At 38.7% G+C, this 21,274-nt stretch overlaps 1 protein-coding gene across 1 annotated transcript in view; it reads left to right on the top strand.

Moving 5' to 3' along the window:
* The window catches only part of TMPRSS7 (transmembrane serine protease 7), a 34,719-nt gene that overhangs the window by 12,754 nt on the left and 691 nt on the right, over positions 1-21,274 (top strand). Inside the window, exons 6-16 of the mRNA XM_042780173.1 lie at positions 2,748-2,976; positions 4,274-4,404; positions 5,681-5,793; positions 7,414-7,520; positions 12,128-12,264; positions 13,402-13,509; positions 14,080-14,190; positions 15,317-15,433; positions 17,406-17,583; positions 17,759-18,027; positions 19,471-19,607. Of these exons, the coding sequence (XP_042636107.1) occupies positions 2,748-2,976; positions 4,274-4,404; positions 5,681-5,793; positions 7,414-7,520; positions 12,128-12,264; positions 13,402-13,509; positions 14,080-14,190; positions 15,317-15,433; positions 17,406-17,583; positions 17,759-18,027; positions 19,471-19,607 (1,637 nt within the window). The remainder of the gene's footprint in view (positions 1-2,747; positions 2,977-4,273; positions 4,405-5,680; positions 5,794-7,413; positions 7,521-12,127; positions 12,265-13,401; positions 13,510-14,079; positions 14,191-15,316; positions 15,434-17,405; positions 17,584-17,758; positions 18,028-19,470; positions 19,608-21,274) is intronic.

The raw sequence follows: 21,274 nt of genomic DNA, 5'->3' as shown, positions 1-21,274 counted from the left end.
TTTGTATTTTTCTTTCCTGAGACATTTTGTTGCTCTTCTATCCGCGATTTTCACCTCTGTTACCTTGCAAAGGCTTTACCTTGAATTTTTTCTTCAGAATCCAACAACTACTTTTGCCATGCAGCCAAGTCAAGCTCTCCTAGTTCTGAGATCCACAGGCAAACTTCAGGTCACAGAGCATGGGCCAGGATTTGCAATGTTTAGATTGCTAACAGCCCATAATTTCTCAAAACTCGAGTTTTCTAGAGCATTCACTTGTTAAAAACCTCCTGACTTAAACTGCAAAGCATAACAATATTGGCTTCCATCACATCTCATTTACAGGAATTTAATTTCTACAAAGAATTTTCTGTATTGGTGTTTACTTGCATAGCGATTTCATTACCCAGTTCAGTGTTCCAGGGTGGAGAAATTAGCACAGTTGGAACTTGGTTCCAATTTATTCCAGAATACATCCCCTAAAACAAAAGAAATTAAGAAGAGCGCAACACAAATATTGTTGCTAAGGCTTTTTAGGACTTACATGGTATCTTTCACATGAAGAGAGAAAGATGACCTGCCATTTTCTAGACATCTTTCAGAGACCTTGTATAGGCAACCACAGGTGTCAGCTGGTGTCTGTGGGAAGAATGGAGCAGGTATGTAATGAAGTTTCTGGGGATAAAAAACATGGATGGCCACAGTAGTTGAGAGTCTTATACTGGTGCAATTTTATTTGTTGTCTGTTTAGAAGTATGAAATGTGAGAAGGTGAAAGTGAACACAGAAAGAATGAGCATTGACAGGCTGTATTTTGAGAGCAGTGGAATTAACTTTGGGTATGGAGATGCACCCAGTGGTTGGTTCAGGCACAGTCTGGAGTGCAGATTTACTGAAGAGTGGAAGAAGGACTTGCAGTAATATCTGGTTGTACTAGGTTTTCTTGGGTAAAGACTTTATCCAGCTTTGGTTTCAAGCCAGCATACTTGAACTGCTGTTAGTTCTAGAGTCAACTCTGAATTCTCAGCTGAGCTCCATAGCAGCAGCAAGCTCATCCCATTATTAATTCTTAGTAGAAATAATGGTAGTTACATAATTTTAGAGATTATGATCTAAGTTGTCTCTGCTAAGGGTAACTAAATAAGCATAAATAACTGTTATTAAAATAATGTTATTGGGAAGAGATAAGAACGAGGAAGAAGGAAGAGCAATGACTCAAACAAAGCTTTTAATAGTTATAAGTGTAATTAATTTAAATGGAATGTGACCCTTACAGATTGTTCATAAACATTCTTAGCATTACTTTCAAGGTTGTAATTTAGAAGTGGAAGTTGGACAAAGCCTACCACTTCCTGTCTTGATTAAGTACTGGCCAAAAGGTCAACATTTGAGTCAACAATTGTTAGTAAATTTTCACAGTGCTCTAATTAGTGTTCCCTGATGGTAACTATTTCAGAGACTTATGTTTGTAATGGGCAGAAACTAATGCAAATAGTAACTTTGGATCTTATTCTCCCTAATTTGCATTTTCCTTCCTTCTCATCTTTCAAAGAGCTATGTTAAGAGTTTTAGATATGACCAAACAAAAATTCCCTAAACTTTTTGCTGACAAGATACAATGTTGAGTTGAAATAAAGACCTCAATATATTTTATTTGGAAATTGCATTTGTTTCAGCTTAATTGGAAAATTGGATGCAAATAGGGTAATCTTCTTATCCTTGTCTAAATTATGACACAAGTTTTTACACTTTTCTTATAAATGTTGTGTAGGGTAGGTTGCATAATTTTTATTTCACAGTATTTCCATTTCTAATGGTGATTTGTAACACTGCAAAAATTTTCAAGACTGGGCAGGACAAAGTTCTGGTCTGAATTCATTTTGATCCTACTTTGAGCAGAATGATGAGCAAGAAAAGTCCTAGCATCCCTTCCAAACTGAAGGACTCGGTGAATCTGAATTTGTTGCTAGCACCTCTAGCTCACGACATGATAAAACATTGAGAACCCTGACATTTAATCCATAAAAAAGCTGGGGGGATACAAAAATGCAACTGCATTTTTGCTTTGATTTTGTTTTATGTCTTTTAAATATCCTAATGTCTATAGTGGTAAGAAGTTCCTTTATGCTTTGAAAGCAGATGAGTATCTTTCAGCAAAGAATTAAGTAATTTATCCTCTAGAGACTCCACAGAACTTTAACTGCAAATTGTACAAAATGCTTTAATTATATATTTTAAAATTGTTTTAGTGCAAATATCCTGCAATAACTGAATTACAGCACTATTGGCCATGCTCTGTACTTTCTATGAATAGACTGTTCTTTGACTACAGAGTTGTAACTAAGATGAAAACAGTGAGTGGCACAGACAGCCAGGAAGGGATGCTTCACAAGGTCAAGTGGGAATGGGTTTAAGCTGAAAAATGGTAGATCTGGGTTTAGGACAGGAAGAAATTCTTTACTGTACAGGTGGTTGCCCAGAAAAGCTGTAGATGCCCCTTGGAAGTGTCCAAGGCTGGATTGGATAGGGCTCTGGGCAACCTGGTTGAGTGGAAGGTATCCCAGTCATGGCAGAGAGTTTGGAACCAGATGATCTCTGAAAACCCAAACTACTCTACGATTCTATTATTGATTTGTTTTCCAAGTTAGATATGCTTCCATATTTTGCTTTAGTTTAACACAAATTTTAGGATTTCTTGTTTTAATGCCTCATGGATTTAGGAGTTTTGGAGTGATTGCATCCAGTGTTGAAAATGTGACATTTTCCCAGGAACAAATTGCATGTATGATCTCTATGCTGACCGACTACATGAGCACTTTCCTCTGGATACACGAGCTACCTCAGAGGGAACAATCTGCTATTTCAAGCTTATTGCATCCGTGGGCCACCTTATCCGCCTTTCAATAGTATCCCTTCAGATTGAAGCAGATAACTGCATCACTGACTCCCTCACCATTTATGACTCTCTGATGCCAATCAAAGATAAGGTACTCTACCGGTGAGTATAAATTTCTATTAAAAATTAATAGAAACAACTTCGGGTTTTTTTCTGAAGACCCGTCACCTTCGTCTTTTGATTAGTTTGGTTTTGTTAAAATTGCTCTGATCTTCGTGTGTTATTCACATAACACCTGACAAAATTTCTTGGATAAGTTATCTTGCTAATAAAAGGGAAAATTTTCTTCAATTTTTTTCTCTTTTTTTTAACTGGAGTGCATCATCAGCTGGCTACAGAACTATGAAAAGTAACCACGTTACTGGGCAAAAATTTCTGTTTCTTCTCAGGAAACAGACGCTGACTAAAAGAGAATGTCAAAATTTCCTCCCTTAAGGAAACTATTCTGTATCTAAAAGGATGTGCTTTTCAGATAAAGACTGAAGTTCTGAAACTGTCAGTCTCGTGATTTTCACGTACTGACACTCACTAGTTCAGTGCTTTTTTTATCTGCTCTATTTGTTTAGAGGGTTATAAAAATCTTGACTCTGTGATGATTTGAAGGATTTGAGCTATTAGTTTTTTCTTTTTCTGCTCTCTTTAATGATCCATTATGCTTTTTCTTTAAAATCCCTGATAATTAATTTCATAGAACTCTGTAAGTCAAGAGGAAACAACAGCACCTCCATGAGGTAAACAAAAACTCAGTGTTTTCAGCCCTGAAACCCTTTTCTCTGGCAGTTGAGTCTGTGTGTAAGCCTCAAAACCAGAGCATTGGCTTTTCAGTTCTTTTTGTGCGCTGTCCTGTACTAATCTGTCTCTCCAATTGACTTGGATGGTGTTCACTTAGATGTTAGTAGCTGTAGAGGACTGAAGATGTCTGCTAGGTAATGCATATGGAAAGTAATTTTTTTTTCTTTTAATGAGACTTGACTGGCTCAGGTTCTAAATTCTTGACTTGAAGAATAACTTTCTTGTCTTTTCCACTCCCCAACAAGAAGATAAAACTGTTGGTCTAATAAAATAAGATCTCACTTTCTTCCAGCTTTTCATTAATTTTGGCTTCATTAATTTTTACTGAGAGTGAAAGCTGAAAGTCATTATCTCATAGAGCAAAACCATTCCATATTCATTTTCATGTTTGGAGTTTTCTTCTTTTTGTAAGGATTTCCAATATAGAGTTTCTAACCAGCCCTGTAGCAGGTATTTTTGTACTCAAGAGCATAGAGATTTGACTGGACTTTGAAGTAGGTAAGATCTGAGCTAGCGGGAAATTTATGCATAGAGTGAGAGTAATGTGTTAAGCTTTTTGCTTTTTAAGCAATTGCTTATGTATTTGCTCTTCTTTCTTCCCCCTCAGAGCATGTGAACCAGCTGATTCATTGGTGTCACTTGTGTCCACAAATAATCTCATGCTGGTAATATTTAAGGCAGCACAAGTAAAGGAGCAAAAGGAATTCCATGGCTATTTTGAGGTTATTACCCAAGAAAGTAGGTTTGTTCTGTGTTTGGAAGTGTGTTTATTATATTGTTTCTTCTGAGTTCCTGAAGTGTCTTTCATGTTTCTGACTATGGAAAAATTATTCCTGTGCGTGAGTTTCTTTTTTTCACAGGTGCCTGTCTCCCCTTCATCACTTCTGCATTACTGTGTGCCATCCTATTGAGTACTTACTCAATAATTACTAAATTACTTCCTATTGAGTAGTCTGATCGGACTAGTTGTGAAGTATGAAGGAAAAAGGCTGAAAGCAGCCCTGAATTCGGTTGGCTAGGACTGCAATGTGCCAGTAGATGGGGCTGTTATTTCAGGTGTAGCAGTGGTCTCCCTTCTGCCTTGGGGCTGCGGGATCATGTTAAATGTCGAAGGATGTCAGCAATAAAAACTGTTTTCAGAAAACAAAGCTTCAGTTGATTTGCCTGCATTTGCTATCTGTCCCTGCCTCCTCAGGAGCACAAAAGAGTCAGTAACATTTGGGCATCAAGTCCATGACTTCATTGCTTTAATCTTTAAGAAATGGTGAGATCATAACCACAAATAGTACGAGGAGTGTCATGCTAGTGGCACAAGGAGAAAAATCTCACACAACTCATTGCAGGGAAATTCGAGCTGCTCAAGAAGATGCTGCATACTTTTCATGTTGATAGTAATTAAGCATTAATATACCATCATAAAAGCATATGACAAATTCTCCATAATAATTAACATCAAGTTCTGTTCTGTGTGAGTTGTGTGTTGGTTAGTTGGTTGGTTGGTTTTCTTTAAGTTCAAGTCTGGGTTTTCTTTGTTTGTTTCTTTGCGTGTGTGAGTTTGTCTTTAATGAAATCTGTAAGTCCATTGAGCAGTCATACAAGAAAATTTTGGTTTCCAGAAGGCTGATTAGTTTAGTATATTGTCCATTTAATTTCTAACTGGCTGCATTCTAAGACTAGAGGTCCCTGTGTGGTGCTGCAGTATGGATGCATTGATATTCTTGTTTGCAAAACTGTCTTCAGTGAAATAACACAGCTGAACTTTACAGTGTGTTCTTCTGGTCCTGCAGAGTCCAGCACTCATCCCTGGATCTTTACATCCTTTGTCTTCTGTGTGCATCATTGGAAAGGGTCTCCTTTCAAAACTTGAATCCAGCTAAATATAATTCCTCACCTTCCCAGCTTTGCAGTGACAGACTTTTGATAAATTTGGATGCTTTAGCCCACTGAATAGCTTTGCTGAAAGTGTATCAAGGTTAGCCAAATTTTGCCTTTTTTTTTTTTTTTCCCCTCCTAGGATGTGGAAAAGCAATAGTGACAAAAGAGGAAACTGGCTATGAAGGGAGAATCACAAGTCCATATTACCCAAGCTATTATCCTCCAAAATGCCTGTGTGCATGGAACTTCCAGGTAACACAATTCTTCCTCTCTTTAGGCACTGCTGTGTGTTTTGGGAACATAGAGCTAAAGTAAAGCAGAAGGGATTGAGTTGGCAGCAACCTGCATCCTCCCACGTGTACAAGTTTATAGAAATGGCATTGCTGAGGAGCTGGCTGTGCTCAGGTGTTTTGTATCGGTTTTTTCTCTTTCTGTGCACTTGTTTTTAAGGAAGAGAACATAGTTCCTAAGATGTCCTATTACAAAAGTGAAGAACTAAGATAAGTTTTGATATTTAGCCTGCAGAATTACTTCATGGCAGACAAAGTAAGACTTTACTGTTTTCTCTGTTTCCTCTTTTCCCACCCCCCAAAAATTTGGATTAAAAGTATGTACAAAAAAACTCCTCTAACCTAGTTATTACTGTCACTTCTCTGGTATCTCTCCATATGCTAATACATTTCATTTGTCTTCAAAATGGTCTGTCTTGTCAGCACAATCCTATAGACTGTGGGTTTTTTTTTTTATTTGGTATCCTTTTTCGGCATCTTTTCAGGTACTCTCCTGAAAGCAAATTACTGAAAGTTGACATTGTTTTAAAGTAATTCTGTTTTCTCTGTCATGACTGTTTCCTCATTAGTGCTGCTAAAATAAGGGCTCTGACTTAGGCTTTGCCTTCAATGTTTTCCTCTCTAAAGAATATACCAATGGATATGAAGAGGTCCACTGTTTACCCATCTTCCTGCTTCTGTTACTCATTACTTATTAAGCTATTGACTGCCCAGATTGAATCACAGCAATATAAACTAAATCCAGCTAGCATAACCTACAGCCTCTTCCCCTTCTAGAATGATAAGGCAATTTTGGGGGGCTAAATTTACAATCTTCAGTTCACCCTGGACTTCTGACAGAAAGGTTTATTGCTCAAAACCAGTTTCATTTTCAATACTGTGTTTTTGTGCAATATTGAAACTTCACTCATTTCCCAAATTATATTTTCTGTAAGAGAGAGAGAGGGAGAAAAATTTTCATTTCTGGATTTTTGGCCTGAATCAGCCCTTGTTTTTAAATGAACACTGCCTTGCCTTGCAAGAAAGACTCGGTTCCTTTTATGAAAGGAATTTCCCATGAAGTACGAACACTTGTGATTTTGCTGGGTTTAAAAATGTTTTGTAAAATACTAAAGAATGCATGACTGAGCAGGTGCTAGGAGCAGACTATAATATTGTGGTAGAAGTAACTCCTAGCATTAAAAAGGTAACAGAAGTATTCCAGGCAGTATCTTAAACTCTAAAAATCCTCTGGGGCTCTGTGTCCCTACACAAGTACATTTGGACGTGTTTGAGTGTTTTGGTCTTGATACAAAAGCTGCTTTCTACTGCCAGCAGCTCTCTGAAGATGAGAAGGCTATTGGCTACAGGGGGAGAAATCCTGCAGCTGTGGTGGGTCTGTGCCAACCCTTGCTTTGACTCAGGACTGAACAGCTTACCAGTGTGTAAAGTGCTGGCTGTTGAGCTGGTGAAGCCAGCGCAGCTCCCAGGGTGTGGCAATGCCAAGCTCCCTAATTCCTGAAATACATTTATAGACTTTTGTGTTCTGTGCCCACAAAAGGAAAAAGAAGACTGCTTACTCTGTCTTTCTTGCTCACAACAGACTCCACAGAAGAGCCTTGGTGTAGCTCTGAAGTTTCATAACTATACCATTAGTGAGAAGAATATTAAAGGCTGTGAGCGAGGGTGGTGGAAAATTAATGAACGCATGTAAGTACTCTGCATGGATTATTAATGTGATGGCTCCAGAATAAACCTTCCCATACTACTACAGCTCACTCAGCTTCCACAAGGACAGAAGTAATTCACTGGGGTGAATTCTTTCATTTCAATGGGGTGAATTCATTCTACCATTCTTTCATTTTAGCTGATGCTGTGACAATCCTTATAAAAATGTGTGTGTGTGTGTATATATATATATATATATATATATATATATATATTCTACTGAAAAGTACCAGAAAGATAAAGACAAGAGTCTTTGGTACTCTCTGGAGAGAGAGAAATGGAAAGAGTTGGGTGGAGATTGATGTCCTGTGAACCCTAAAATAATTCTGGGCTTTCTGGGGTCATTAAGCAAGGTCTGTTTAAAACCCTTTTAAGTGTAACTTAATTCCATGATTGCTCAAGAGGACCATGAATTTAATTAACTTCTTGGTGAAGGCCATTGCAATGAGATGATTTGAAATAGAACTGTAGCTGCTTCCTCATTCCAGTCACTGACTCCTGAAAGAGAAACTGCACAAAGTGGCATCAAAGGAACTACTGTATTTCTGAAGTGTTTTTTTTATTAAAATATTGCTGCTGTTTTTTTTAAGATACTACTGCTTTCCCAGCACATTGTCCAGCTATTTTTTCCTCAGTTTTGAAGTCATCTCTGGAATGCTGGATGATGAGGCAAGGCTAGATTTAAATAATCAGATTTTTTTTTTTCTTAAACTTCGTTCAAATGGAAACCTTGGTAAGATTGGTCTTGAAACTGAGTTTCTGAACTCACTACTGGAACTAAGTGAATTAGGACCTTAAAAGTACAACTGGAAGAATTACAGAGAGAAGAAAAAGCTTTATTTGTTCTTCAATGGCATGTTGTATTTATAGAGTGAAAATTCAATTTGAAGCTCCTATAGTTGGGCCTTGATGGGAATTGGTTGCTGGAGTAGATGAGTGCATAAAAACACTAGTCAAAGCACACCACACTTAGTGTGCTTGTGGGTTTTTTTGGTGATCTTTTTATGACAGAAATTGAAAGATTTGTGATATTTGGGATGGCTGAGATAAAAAACAAAGGCAAAATCTGGAGGAAAATTGATAACAGATTCATAACGAAGAATTCCCTGACAGAGAATCCTGAAAGGAATCAGAGCAGCTTTTTGGCAAACCTGCCAGTTATGCATTCCACAGAGTTAAATGTCCATGCTATGATTCTTAGAAGCGCACTTGGGGTTACTTTTGAAGTACTGCAAAGAACACATGCTCCTGCTTGCTTTTGCAAGCTGCTGGTTATAGTAGTAGACCAAGACAAACTTTCCTTTGAAAGAGTTTTTTATTGAAAGTGAGGCTTTTGAACTTCTGATTTGCTGTTCTATATTTATTTTTGAAGGGGAAAAATTATGACTTCAAGCATGAAACATGATGATGTTTTCTTTTTATTCCCAAATTTTAATTGTTAATTAAATAGGGAGGAAAGGGGCCAGACAGTGGACCCCCATTTTTCAGCTTCTTGCAGTTGCAGCCTATGGGAAGCTTTTTCTGTTGTCTTGGGTAAAAATGGTTCAGAACCTTTGGGATAGTGACATTAGTAAACACTGGGACCAAGCAGGTGGTGGAGAAAAGGTTCCTTCAGACTTCTAGGGAAAGCTTTATCCAAGCAGAGACACTGGACACAACCATGCAGTTCTTCCTTGTCTTTCTTCCAGTGGCTGTCACTGCCTTGTCAAAGTTACAGCTGATGAACTTCTTTACCTGAAATTCTCGGAGGCAGGAATACCAATGAGTCTTTTACGAGCAGAGCACTAGAGGTTTATATGAACACAGAGCTGCTTTATTTGTCTCAAAACTGTTAGTGCAATATCCCATTGTTTCTGCTACAGCATGCATGTATCCATTCATCCCCTGAAAAACTATCCCACTCGCTTGTCCAACATATGGGACAGGAACCCCTGAACCGGTTTGTCTCTGGAGCAATGGCACAGAGTTACAGATGGTGCTTTGCAACTTCCATTTGCCCTGGGCTGGGATATATGACCAGTAAAACACCAGCACAAGGCTCCTGGGGGCCTGTAGCTTTGTTTTGCAAATCCATGAGCATATGGCATTTCTCCCTGTGTAAAGGAGATGTACCTGTTTCAGATTTTCCACAGATGGGCAGCAATTTCCTCTGCTTATGGTGAGATAAGTTTGTTTTATTTGTCTGAGAAGGCATCAATGCAGACTTCAACTTTTTTGGGGTTTTTTGTTTGTTTTTTGTGTTGTTAGGGTTTGTTGGAAGGAAGATTGTCTAAGTCATTGACAGAAGAAGAAAAGTAGAAAATGTCTGTGAGCTAGTTGAAGGGAATTAGATGGGTAAATGGCATTTTGCTGTGCACTTTGAGAGACTGTTTTAGGTTGGGAGCATTGGGGACAAACACTAAAATTAGTGACAATTAGCCTTCCTGTTGTAGGAAGTCTTCACTCAACACTGATAGATTTGATGGGTGGGTATACTGGTTTGACAAAGCAAACCGGCAGGAGGAATAAACTCCACACAAATATTTCGGGAGAGATTTCAAGTCGGAGCTAGGATTTAAAAGGAAAATTACAACACAGGCAATGGTACAGAAACACTGGCTTAAACTGATAAAGCCAGAATATGGCCTGACACCCTGTTGGTCAGGGTGGCAGCAGTAGTCTGATTAAAGGGGGGCTCAGTCCTGCTGGAGTGATGGATGTGGTTCTGTTGATCCTGTGGAAAGGTCCAGTGGTGGCTGTCCAGGGCTCTTGTCCTCTGGGTATGAGTGGCGGTACTGTGGTGTCCCAAGCCCCAAATTATATACAGGGGGACTGTTCAGTACATCCCTGGGGCAGGGAATTTCACAATGGGATAATCCTGTAATTCTGTGAGTCATTCTGGGGAGTCCTTGATGGTCCATTAGCAGAGATGGCCCCTCAGTGGCAGCTGCTTCCCAGAGGGATCATCATGGTCATGGAGAAGATAAAGAAACACTGCTCCACCCGTTTTAGCAGCTCATGTAGATGGTAGAAAACTTCTGGTTACACCTTACACTGTAATCCAAGACAGTGGTTTTGTGGGGTTTTTTTGAGGTTTCTTTTTTTTCGGAGTTTTTGTTTGTTTGTTTGGTGGGGGGTTTTTGTTTGTTTTTGTTTTATTTTGTTGGTTGGTTTGGGGGTTTTGGGGGTTTTTTTTGTGGTTTTTGTTGTTGCTTGATGGGTTTTTTTGATGGTTTGTTTTTGTTGGGGTTTTTTGTTGTTGTTGTTGTTGCTTGGGTTTTTTGGTTTTGTTTTGTTAGTTTGTTTTCTTGTTGTTTTGTTGTTGTTGGGGTTTTTTTATTTGAGAAGTTTGTTTGCTTCCTTCTTTCTTTGATGCTTCATTTACAATTAATTTTGTTCTAGTAAAAAACCTAGGATTATTGCATCTGTTTTCAGGATGTCAAAGAGGAGTCTTGGTTTTTTTAATTGTTTTCTTCCTTTACTTTTCACACTGTTGGAACATGCTCTCCTAACAGGATGTTCAATTTTAATAGGGTGAAATAAGGCAAAAATAAAAAATCATGAATGGGTGTGTCCATTCCCTGTGGCAGACTTCACTGGGGTGCTCAGGACACTGAGGCAACATCTGTTCACATGAAAATCACTGAACAATTTTTTTCCATTCACTGACATGAAGAGCAGTCCTGGGACAATGCTTGATGTGGAAAAACACACAAGGGAAATATTTACCTCTGGCTAACAGTCCACTACTCCATTTATCAATACAACAATCCATTTTTTTCTTTAGTTCTTTCTGCTCATTTTGTTGTCAATGAGTGACCTTGTACTGCTGTCAAACCAAGTGTGTGTGCCAAGTCTGCTAAAAATCAATACAGCTCCCTGTGCTCTTAAATCTATTTAAGATTCCTACGTACTTTGATTTTGGCAGGAATACTAAAGCCAGATGTTTTTCTTATAAACATTGTGTTTCTTATAAATGTTGCAAGAGAGGAGAGGGTCTTTATTTCCACTTCTGGAACAACCTGTACTGTTGATGTTCTCTGGTTTACTGTATTTAAAATTGTCTCCATTTTTTAAAATAATGATCCAGCATTAATTGATTCCTTGTCAAAGAAGCTTTGGTTGTGGGGTTTTTTTGCTTTGGGGTTTGTTTGTTCTTTGCTTTTTTTTTTAAATATAGGTTTTTGTTGCCCACCCCCCAGATAGAGATTGGCATATTTGACGAAAGAAACATTAGAAATTAATAAACAATGGATGGATTAAATGTTTGCTGGCATCAGAAAGCATTTAGGTTTCTCTGAATCAAGTGACACCTAGGCAAAAGTCCAAGGAATCTCTTTGCCAAAATAGCAATTTAAAGTAGATCTGCACCCAAGGCATTATTTTTAGGACTATTTATTTGAAGGTATGACATTCAGAAGTAAATTTCCACAGTGTTAATGGTGGATGAATGCTGGGTGACTACTGAAAAATTTTTTTTTTGTTTGGCTCTTAATTAAAGTATGGCATCTGAATGCATTTCTTAATTTCAGTGGCGTTGGCATTTAAATTGTGTATGTAGGGCAGTCTTCACATGCAGGCTGCTCGAGATCTCACCTGAACACTTCTAGGTACTGTGGTTACTATGTGGATCACCAAACAGTCTTCCACGTCACGAGTTCTGCTGTCAGTGTGGAGCTGCAGTGCAGTTCCAAGGTCTCTGAGAAGCCCCTGCTGGTGGAGTATGGCAGCTATAACATCGGCCAGCGTAAGATGGATTTTATCTCTTTCAACTCTTCTTTGCATCTCAGATCTGGGAAGAGGCAATTTTTGGGTCCAGTAGGACTTAATTAAGTTTATGCAGGAAATCACCTGTTGGGTTTCACTTCGCTTTCTTCTCTAATCTCACTAAGTCAGATGACTACAAACAAAGAACCTTTTCTAGGTTGTGCATCTAAGGTTTGTGGGCAAGAGCAGCATGCTCTGGTTTCCTGCATGCACACTGTTCTCTTCTGCACAGTCCTCAAAGCTTCCTGCATGGCTATGACCGTGGTGCAGTCAGTTGAAGTCTGCTGTTCCTGTTTGTTTTCATCCCCAACACTTTGTTTGCAAGGTTTTTATTGCCATAAGGCTTCCAGGTAATGAAAAGAGTACCGAAATAACCACCTGCTTATTTCAGTGTTTCCATGCATTTATATACAGTGTGTGCAAATTGAAATCCGAGCTGAAAAAACAGCTCTAAAAATTGATAAACTCTGAGACCCTGAGTTTTTCCAGTCCTGAAACGGACAACTTGTTTACTGGTACTTTTTCACCTGTGTTAGTCTTAATATATTCTTTTTATAGTAGAGAAGCAGTGGTTTCTATACAGAGTTACTTGTCACATTAAAGGAACTCTATTCAGTGTGTATATGTAGAGCATGTATAAAGAGGGGAAATTTGATTATTTTAGCTTATAAGGCAGAGTTATGTAGTTTATACACCACCTCAATGCGGTTTACTTACCAAAGTTGCAAAGTGCTGCAAATGTTGATTATTGGAAGTGAGACTGTTCTTTAAAATAAAGGTGGCATTCTAAGCAGTCTTATGTTGCACCACGAAACACTGGCTGATTTGGTCCAGCCCTAGAGAGCCTGTGGAACGTATTCCAGGAACAGCTGAATTGGAACTTTAGAGAAATTTTTTTTCATCTTCTTTAAATCCCAGTTTTCAACATTTGAATTCAATTTAAGTGCTGGCAATGTATACAGACTCTTAAATTTAGATCAACTTTATCGTCCCTTGGAGCAGCTTAGTGGCTGTAAATTGAAACAAGCTGTCAGTATTTGTGAAAAGGAAATTTTGAAGTTTGGTTGCTTGTTTTTTGTATTTTGTTTGTGGCTTTTTTTTCCTTTTTAACCTCCAGCATGCCCACCTGGACATTTCAAGTGTTCTACTGGGTTATGCATCCAGCAGATGCAGCGCTGTGATGGCATAAACAACTGCTTCGATGAAAGCGATGAACTTTCTTGTGGTTTGTATTCACTTTTTAGAGATCTTGACTGGAAAACACAGCGAATGTATTTTCTAATCTTAGAACGCAACTGAAACAAGGTGAATTTTTTAAATGGGGATAACAAAAGAGGTTTTCAGCTTCTTTTGTATGTCCAGGTACAGACTATCCATCAGTCTCTTGAATGCTTAATTCCTAGAATTGGCAAGGGACAAAACCAAGAATGAAGGTGTGGCACTGGGAAGAAATGTAGATATGCAATATAGCTGTAGTAGGCTATATTTTAGTTTTTCCTCATGTGATAAAAGCTGGCAATTTATTAATAAAGATCTGTCTCATTTTGAGATGAGTTATTTTATTTTGTGGGGGATTGACAAAGGGGGTTCATAGAGTAGACGAGAGTGATACTAAACATCTCCACCTGGGGACTTCACTGAACTCCTTCATTTTCTCCATGCATAATGTGGCACTGATGCCCATCCTTGTGCCGTGCTGTGAAGGAATGAATGTTGTATCCAGACATAGTCAGAAGGGGATGTGTTAGCATTCACAGGCATGCTTCTGTACCTGATTTGGCTTATGTTTTTTAAGTTGTCCCTGAGTGGAACTGCAACTCCAGCTTCGCAATACAGGACAACTTGCTTGTCTGCAATGGAGTGAGTGACTGTGAGAACGGAAAAGATGAGCAGAACTGCACCCACAGTAAGGCTGCTCCCCTGAATGACTTCTCTTTCTTTTGTCTGTCTATTCCTGACTTGAATTCTGGATGCTGAATTCAAAAGGTTGAGGCACTGTCAAATCTCACTTGGGCTATATAATTACATTCAATTCTTCTGATACACTCAGGAACAAGTCGTTACTGATTTTAAACTATTCCTTTTTAATATGCTCATGAACATCTGCTTCTGCAAAATACTGGCAAAAGAATTAAGTACTTCAGGTGCATGATGGAGATCTAGAGATTTAAAGCTTGAATCTGAGATTTTATCTCTTTACAGCATGATCTGTGCAAATTAATTCCTGGATCTGTTTTACCATCTGTAAAATAACTATAAAAATTATGGTTTCTCTGTAGCAGTTTTCAGGGTTATAAGGTTAGTGGAAGCTATAAATTTAGCATTAGGCAAATGAAAGTTTTGAATCAGAACTTTCTTGAACTTTTTAGAGTAAATGGATGACATATGGCTGTGACATACGAAAGGGACTTATGAAAGGGAGCACAACTGAAAAGTGCTGCAAGTGACTTTTTAAAGAACTTTTTGACCCCTCTGACAAGACAGTCTGTGTAAATGATTACAGGATACTTCTGTGTGTTGACAAGAAAAACAGATTGGGTTTGAGTGGCCTCATTTATTGCAAGCCACAGGGAAACAGGAAAATGCTGAGCTTGGGGGTTGCAGTTTTTCTGGATACAATTAATACGACTGCTTTCATGGCAATCCTTCATTTCACATTTAATACTGAAATACAAATGAGAGTTCCTTTGCAGAGTACTGGACGTTTTCTCTTACTGTCCTTACACTCTACATCTAATTTTCACTACTGTATCTGTGTGTGTTAGTGCTGTGGGAAAGGATGGGAGGAAATCTTGTTTGAACTTGGCCAAGTAAATGCACACCCAAGTACAGATACAGTTCTATTTAAATATTCTATTTGAATAAGAAGTTTATTCTGTTTAGATGTTAAACCATCCCGGCCAAAGTGCCTTTTGTCATTTTGTACTTCCTATCTATTAATACATGTACATCTTACATATGTGCAGATATCCCTTCATATGTTAAGCTGATCCAATGGTTGTTTTGGGTTTTTTCCCTCATAACTATTTCAGGTATTCCCTGCATGAGCCACACATTCAAGTGCAGGAATAACATTTGCATTAGGAAACAATATGCAAGGTGTGATGGGACTGTGGACTGTGTTGATGGAAGTGATGAAAGCAGTTGCAGTAAGTTCCTCTCAAATATTCATCTTTCTGAACTTTGAACTTTTTACACAATAAAGACTTTATTTCTTCCTGTTTTGGAGTGGGTACAAGTCAGGCTGCAGGGACTGAATTTTTATTGCATTCTCTGATAGTTGGGTAATGATCAGCTATCAGTTTACCTCAGATCTGGTAGCACAATTTGCCAAGTTTCTGTGGGAGGGTGGGCTTACATTTATGGGAAGCCTTAGACTGTTGTACTGCTTATTGTACCTATGCTAAGGATTGGGGCAGCAGGGTTAATCACAGAGTGAACTTGGTTAGTTGGGGAGGCAGGAACTTTTGTTGTCTGCTGCAATGCCAGGCACTTCATTGAAGTTGGACTGTGTTTGGACTTCGGGAGTGATACACCTGCAATGAGGAAAAAGAAACCTGAACTTTTCACTTCTCTGACTCTTCCAGATGGTGAAGACCCCAGTACTTCATAGTATCAAGTTAGGTTCTAGTCTTAAATCTCCCTAAAGTGACCTCTGTACAACCTTTTCAGTTTGGTCTGCTGTAAAGCAAACAGATTGTTGTCACTGCAGTAGCAATAAAAGTGGGGTTGGGATTAGTTGTTTAAACCAAATGGTTTAAAGTGTATTACATAACATGGATGTTGGAACAAGTCCAAAGGAGATCCATGAAGATATCTGCGGGCTGGAGCACCTCTCCTATGGAGACAGGCTGAGAGAGCTGGGGCTGTTTAGCCTGGAGAAGAGGCAGCTTTAGGAAGAAGGCTCTTAGCACCTTCCCGTGCCTAAAGGGGCCTAAAGGACAACTAGAGAGAGTGTTTTCACAAGACCATGTAATGATAGAACAAGGAAGAACGGGTTTATAATAAAAAGGGTAGCTTTAGAACAGATATAAGGAAGAAATTCTCCACTGTGAGGGTGGCAAGGCCCTGGCAGAGGTTGCCCAGAGAAGCTGTCAATGCCTCATCCCTGGAATTGTTCGAGGCCAGGTTGGATAGAACTCTGAGCAATCTGGTCTAGCAGGAAGGTGGCCCTGGCCATGGTAGGAGGGTTGTGACTAGATGTTCTTTAAGATCCCTTTCCAAACCAAACCATTTTATGGTTTTGCCTGGCCCTCAGCTGTTTCTGGCGTGCTGCCTGTATGGAAAATCAGTCAGAACTTGCCTTGGATCCAGCAGGATGTCTTAAGAGACTGGCTATATATCTATTTTTATTTGGAAACATTAAATCTGCATTCGACTTTCTGGATGTGTTCAGGAAAGGGTCTAGAAATAGTGTGGGAGTGTGGTTCCAAAACTCCTGAGCAGAAACTTTGTGTAGGGATGGACAGGAGGCTCTACAGAAGGATTTTTCTTTCTTCGTTGCTTTTCAAATTAAGAGTTCAGTTTCCTCTGCTGATGAGACATGACTTCCTCACTTGTTAGTAATACACATTGTCAGACTGACATTTCCTTACAAAATACTGATTGTACTACCTTGTTTCTCAAATAAATGTCCAATTTCCACATAAATTTTTATTGTATAATTTCCACTGTTTTGGCAAGCAGTAAGCGTTCTGATGATGTTGAACTTCTTTGTTGATGATCTCCTTTCAGGTCAGGGTTGACAGTATCAGAAAGATATGAGGGTTTGCCTATTTGTATATATTCATTGTGATGTTTATTAAATCAACAGAACCTTTGACATTTCTGACACAAGAAATACTTAGGGACTAATTTCTGCAGCAGAGCTAAAAAAAGGACTTAGTAAAATTTCCAGACTAATGCCTTTTTATGGAGTCACCTTTTGTTTCATTAATAGAGTAGCCAAAGTGAGAAGTTTTGTGATTAAGGGAAATTAAATAGATTTAAGAATATTTCAAAGTGCAGTATTCTTTCATGCTGTGTGTGGGAATCCTCCTCAATAAAGAAAAAGGAAATCAATGGAAATGGAGAATCCCCATTACTGGAGATGGGGATTATAACCTGAAATATCTCTTGCAGGCTGTGGCAGTAGCAAGATCAGCAATCTCATCTCTCGGATTGTAGGAGGCTCAAACACTGAGGAAGGTGAATGGCCCTGGCAGGTCAGCCTGCATTTTGTGGGAGCTGCTTACTGTGGAGCCTCAGTGATATCGAAAGAATGGCTTGTGTCTGCAGCCCACTGCTTTCAAGGGAGCAAGTGAGCAGTCTTCTCTCTATATCTGTCCAAAATATGGCCAGAATCCACAAGTGCCTTTAGGTTCCAGAGTCTGAACTGCATGGAGATGCTGTGCTCCCCTTTCCCCAGCCCTGCTGTCAGAGGGTGTTTTGAGGTACTTTTTTAAGAAGCTACTTCTTGGTTTGCTCCCACCCAGGCTGGCAGACCCCAGAGCATGGCGTGCCCACCTGGGCATGCAAATGCAAGGCCGTGCCAAGTTTGTGTCGGGGGTAAGGCGGATCATAGTGCACGAGTACTACAACAGCAGGAACTACGACTACGACATCGCGCTGCTGCAGCTGAGCACGCCCTGGCCGGACACCATGAGCCACCTCATCCAGCCCATCTGCCTGCCTCCCTCTTCCCACAAAGCCCGCAGAGGGGACAAGTGCTGGATAACAGGTTGGGGCCAAAAGCAGGAAGCAGGTGAGTTTTATCCCCTCCATCAAGCTAATTTTGTTTCCAGGAGCCTTCTGTCTTAGTTTGAAAGATAGATGTCTGCTAAGAAAGGAGTCTCTCTTTGAAATTGAGAATGTAAACCCCCTCCCACCAAATTATTATTGTTTTGAAATTAAGGGGCTCTCAGGCAAAGATATGGGAATAAGAATAACAGTTCTTTACTAGGAAAATTAAAATAGAAATACAGTATTACAAAGAACAAACCCAAAACACTGACAAAGTCAGAGTACAACCTGACACCCCGTCAGGCAGGGTGTTGGTAGCAGTCCCATTAAATGGTGGCTGTAGTCCCCTTGCAGTGACAGATGTGATTCTGTTGAAACAGTGCTCCTGTAGAAGGTGCAGTTTTCCTCCAAAGGTCCAGTAATGATGTAAAAAGGTCAAATTTCCTCTGGAATCCAGTGGGAAAAAAGGCTGTTTTGGTGTTCCAAATCTAGGTAGGAAATGTTTGGCTTCTCCCCCTGGGTGAGGCGTCTTACAAGGTAATTTTATCAGTCATACAGTGAGACTCAGTGGCCCATTAACAGCTGATATCTTCCTGGAGGAAGGATGGGTTGTGGAAAAGATAAAGATGACTGCCCCAGCTGGTTTTAACAGATGACTCATTAGCAGAGGATATCTCCCACGGAGATAAAGATCACTGCCTGCTATTTTCTTTGTCAGCTTCTACAACAGAAATGCCAAATCAGTCTTTTAATTTCAAAGTATACTTTATTACTTACTAGCTTTATCAAATCCTAAAACAAAGTTTCATGATGTAAACAAGTGCTTGCGTATTTGAATATGCAGATGAGGGCTTTTTGGCTGAAACCAGATTTTGAAAGAATCACCTGGTGATGAGATTGGGCCTTCTGTATTGAAAGGAGGGGAAACCGTGGGTTAATTCTGTTACTATTACAGAATATATCTTACATAAGAGAGGTGTTTCACCAAATCTTTCAGACAGAAAAAGAAGCAAATTTGGAAATTGGCTCTTTATGCTGTCAGAATTTGCATTCTGAAACTCTGACTCATAACAATCTTGAATTCAGCTCCTTCAGATATGCCCTCACTGCAAATCTGTCATGTGATGATCTAAATACCTTTGTAAAATTCTTTTTTGTTTTTCAAATAAAAAGAGAGCAAATTAAGAAGTCTTGAGACATTTTGGGAAAAAAAACAAAAACTTTTTGGCCTATCCTAGTGATTATGACATTGTATTTGCTGTGTCTGAAGGACCCAGATCACATTACACAATTGCCTGATTGTTCAAAGAGGCTTTCCGCTCAGTTGCAGTTAGTTGTTTAGAATTTGGAATAACTCAATGGTCAAAAGTATCTGTGGATATTTTCTGAAGACTTCTTGTTTTGTATTTCAATAGATGAATAAAATGCTAAGCTAGAATCGCCCTGCTCCGAATTTGTTTTCCAGATGATGAAGGTTCAGCAGTTCTTCAAAAAGCAGAGGTAGAAATTATTGACCAAACATTATGTCATTCCACATACGGGATTATCACAGCTAGGATGTTTTGTGCTGGGCTGTCATCTGGGAAAAGAGATGGGTGTAAAGTATGTATCTCAGCAAACTTTGCAAAGAGCTTAACTTGTCTTTCCTTGTTGCATGATGAGGTATAAAGCATGTTTCAGTTTTGAAAACGAACCGTATAAGAATTGTATGTCAGCAAATCTCTTCTCTGGGTGATTTCAGAATTTTGTTGCTTTATGTGCATGAGTAGTATCACTAAGTTTCTGTTGCAGATCAAGAGCCAATCAATTTGTAAGTCCCAATAACGAGTTGAAATCAGGCAATTTTTGGCATAATAGATTCTCAGCTGAATAAAAAACTGAGAAACTAGCTTGTTTCTTCTCAGGATACCTCCCCTCCGACTTGGAACTACAGGACTGTATGATGAGATGCAGGCAATTAGGCATAAATTTGCAAATGTAAGGTATTTCTGATCTGGAAAAACTGAAAGATGATAAATATAAAGTGCCAAATTCTAGTGAATAGTAGTAAAACCACATAGATACACAATATATATCTATATGACATTTAATATTACAGATCTTATATGCCATATTATATTATATTGAACTTATATAAACTATATATATTTATTGCTAAAAGAGTAGTACATTTACTGCTAAAAAAATAAATAATAAAACCATTTTATGATGGAGATCTGTAATCTTGAAGATGTTCTAGCTTTCACTGATCTGCATAAAAATGAGTGAGCCTGCAGTGGCTGAGGGAGTATAATGCACCAGCAGTTTTTTAGACATTAATGAGACCATTGATATTAAATATAATTTTCAGTAACTGAGAATTTGTTTGTTTATGGCTGGTCAAGATATAGCCAAGGAAAGGAATAATTTTGCCTGCATTTTTGTAAAGGCAAATGATTTGTGTCTGTGTCTGGCAGTTGTTAGAGCTAATCCAATTGTGGTATTCCTGTTTTGTGAAAAGTGCTGGTGTTCTCCTTTTGTTTTGTCCTAGGAATGAAAGAAAAGACTTGCAAATTTTATTCACTAAATGTAAAATCTTATTTGTCATAGAAGAAAAAAAAAAAAGTCTGCTAAATTCTTTACCTTTTTAGAGGCAATTTAAGATATTCCTACTTTGAGGAGAGGGTAGCAGCTAAGCACCTTGGAAGAGATCCCTTCTAACCTGCATATTTTCCAACAACCTATAAAGTGAAGGCAAAATAGTTTTCTAACTCTAATAAAATTTTTGTCTAGAAAGAAGGCACTTCTCTTGAAAAATATCTGAATTTTACCAAATGCACCTTTTGCTTTTAGAAAAGCAAATGCAGCCAATGTTTTTGTATAGTTTAATTTTCCAATGGGTCTCTTTTTTCAGAGGTGCTGTGTTTACAGCAGAGCCTGGCAGGGAAGTATAAGCTTGGTCCAAGGAACTTTCCCCAAATGGTGGCAAATGGTTTATACCTGATGCTATAACAATGTATTTTTAAAATAACACCCTGTAGAGGATGAGTCTTAGTTACTTTGTGCTGTATTACAGCATTATGAGATCCTGTATTAAATATTGAAGTCTGGAACAGACTTCATTTTAACTGCTCTAATTGCAAAGACATTATGGGCCTCCAAACATTAAATGCTGACTAGTATCTACTAGAGGACAATCCTTAGGCTCTTTTTCCTTCCTAAAAAATTAATTTAAAAAAATTAAAAAAAAATAAAAACCCCAAACACAAAACAATTGAGGGATTCTCTCT

The sequence above is a fragment of the Catharus ustulatus genome, chromosome 2 (assembly GCF_009819885.2).
Source record: "Catharus ustulatus isolate bCatUst1 chromosome 2, bCatUst1.pri.v2, whole genome shotgun sequence".
Lineage (NCBI taxonomy): Eukaryota > Metazoa > Chordata > Aves > Passeriformes > Turdidae > Catharus > Catharus ustulatus.
Note: the sequence above shows the minus strand (reverse complement) of the source record. Positions and strands in the feature narration are given on the sequence as shown.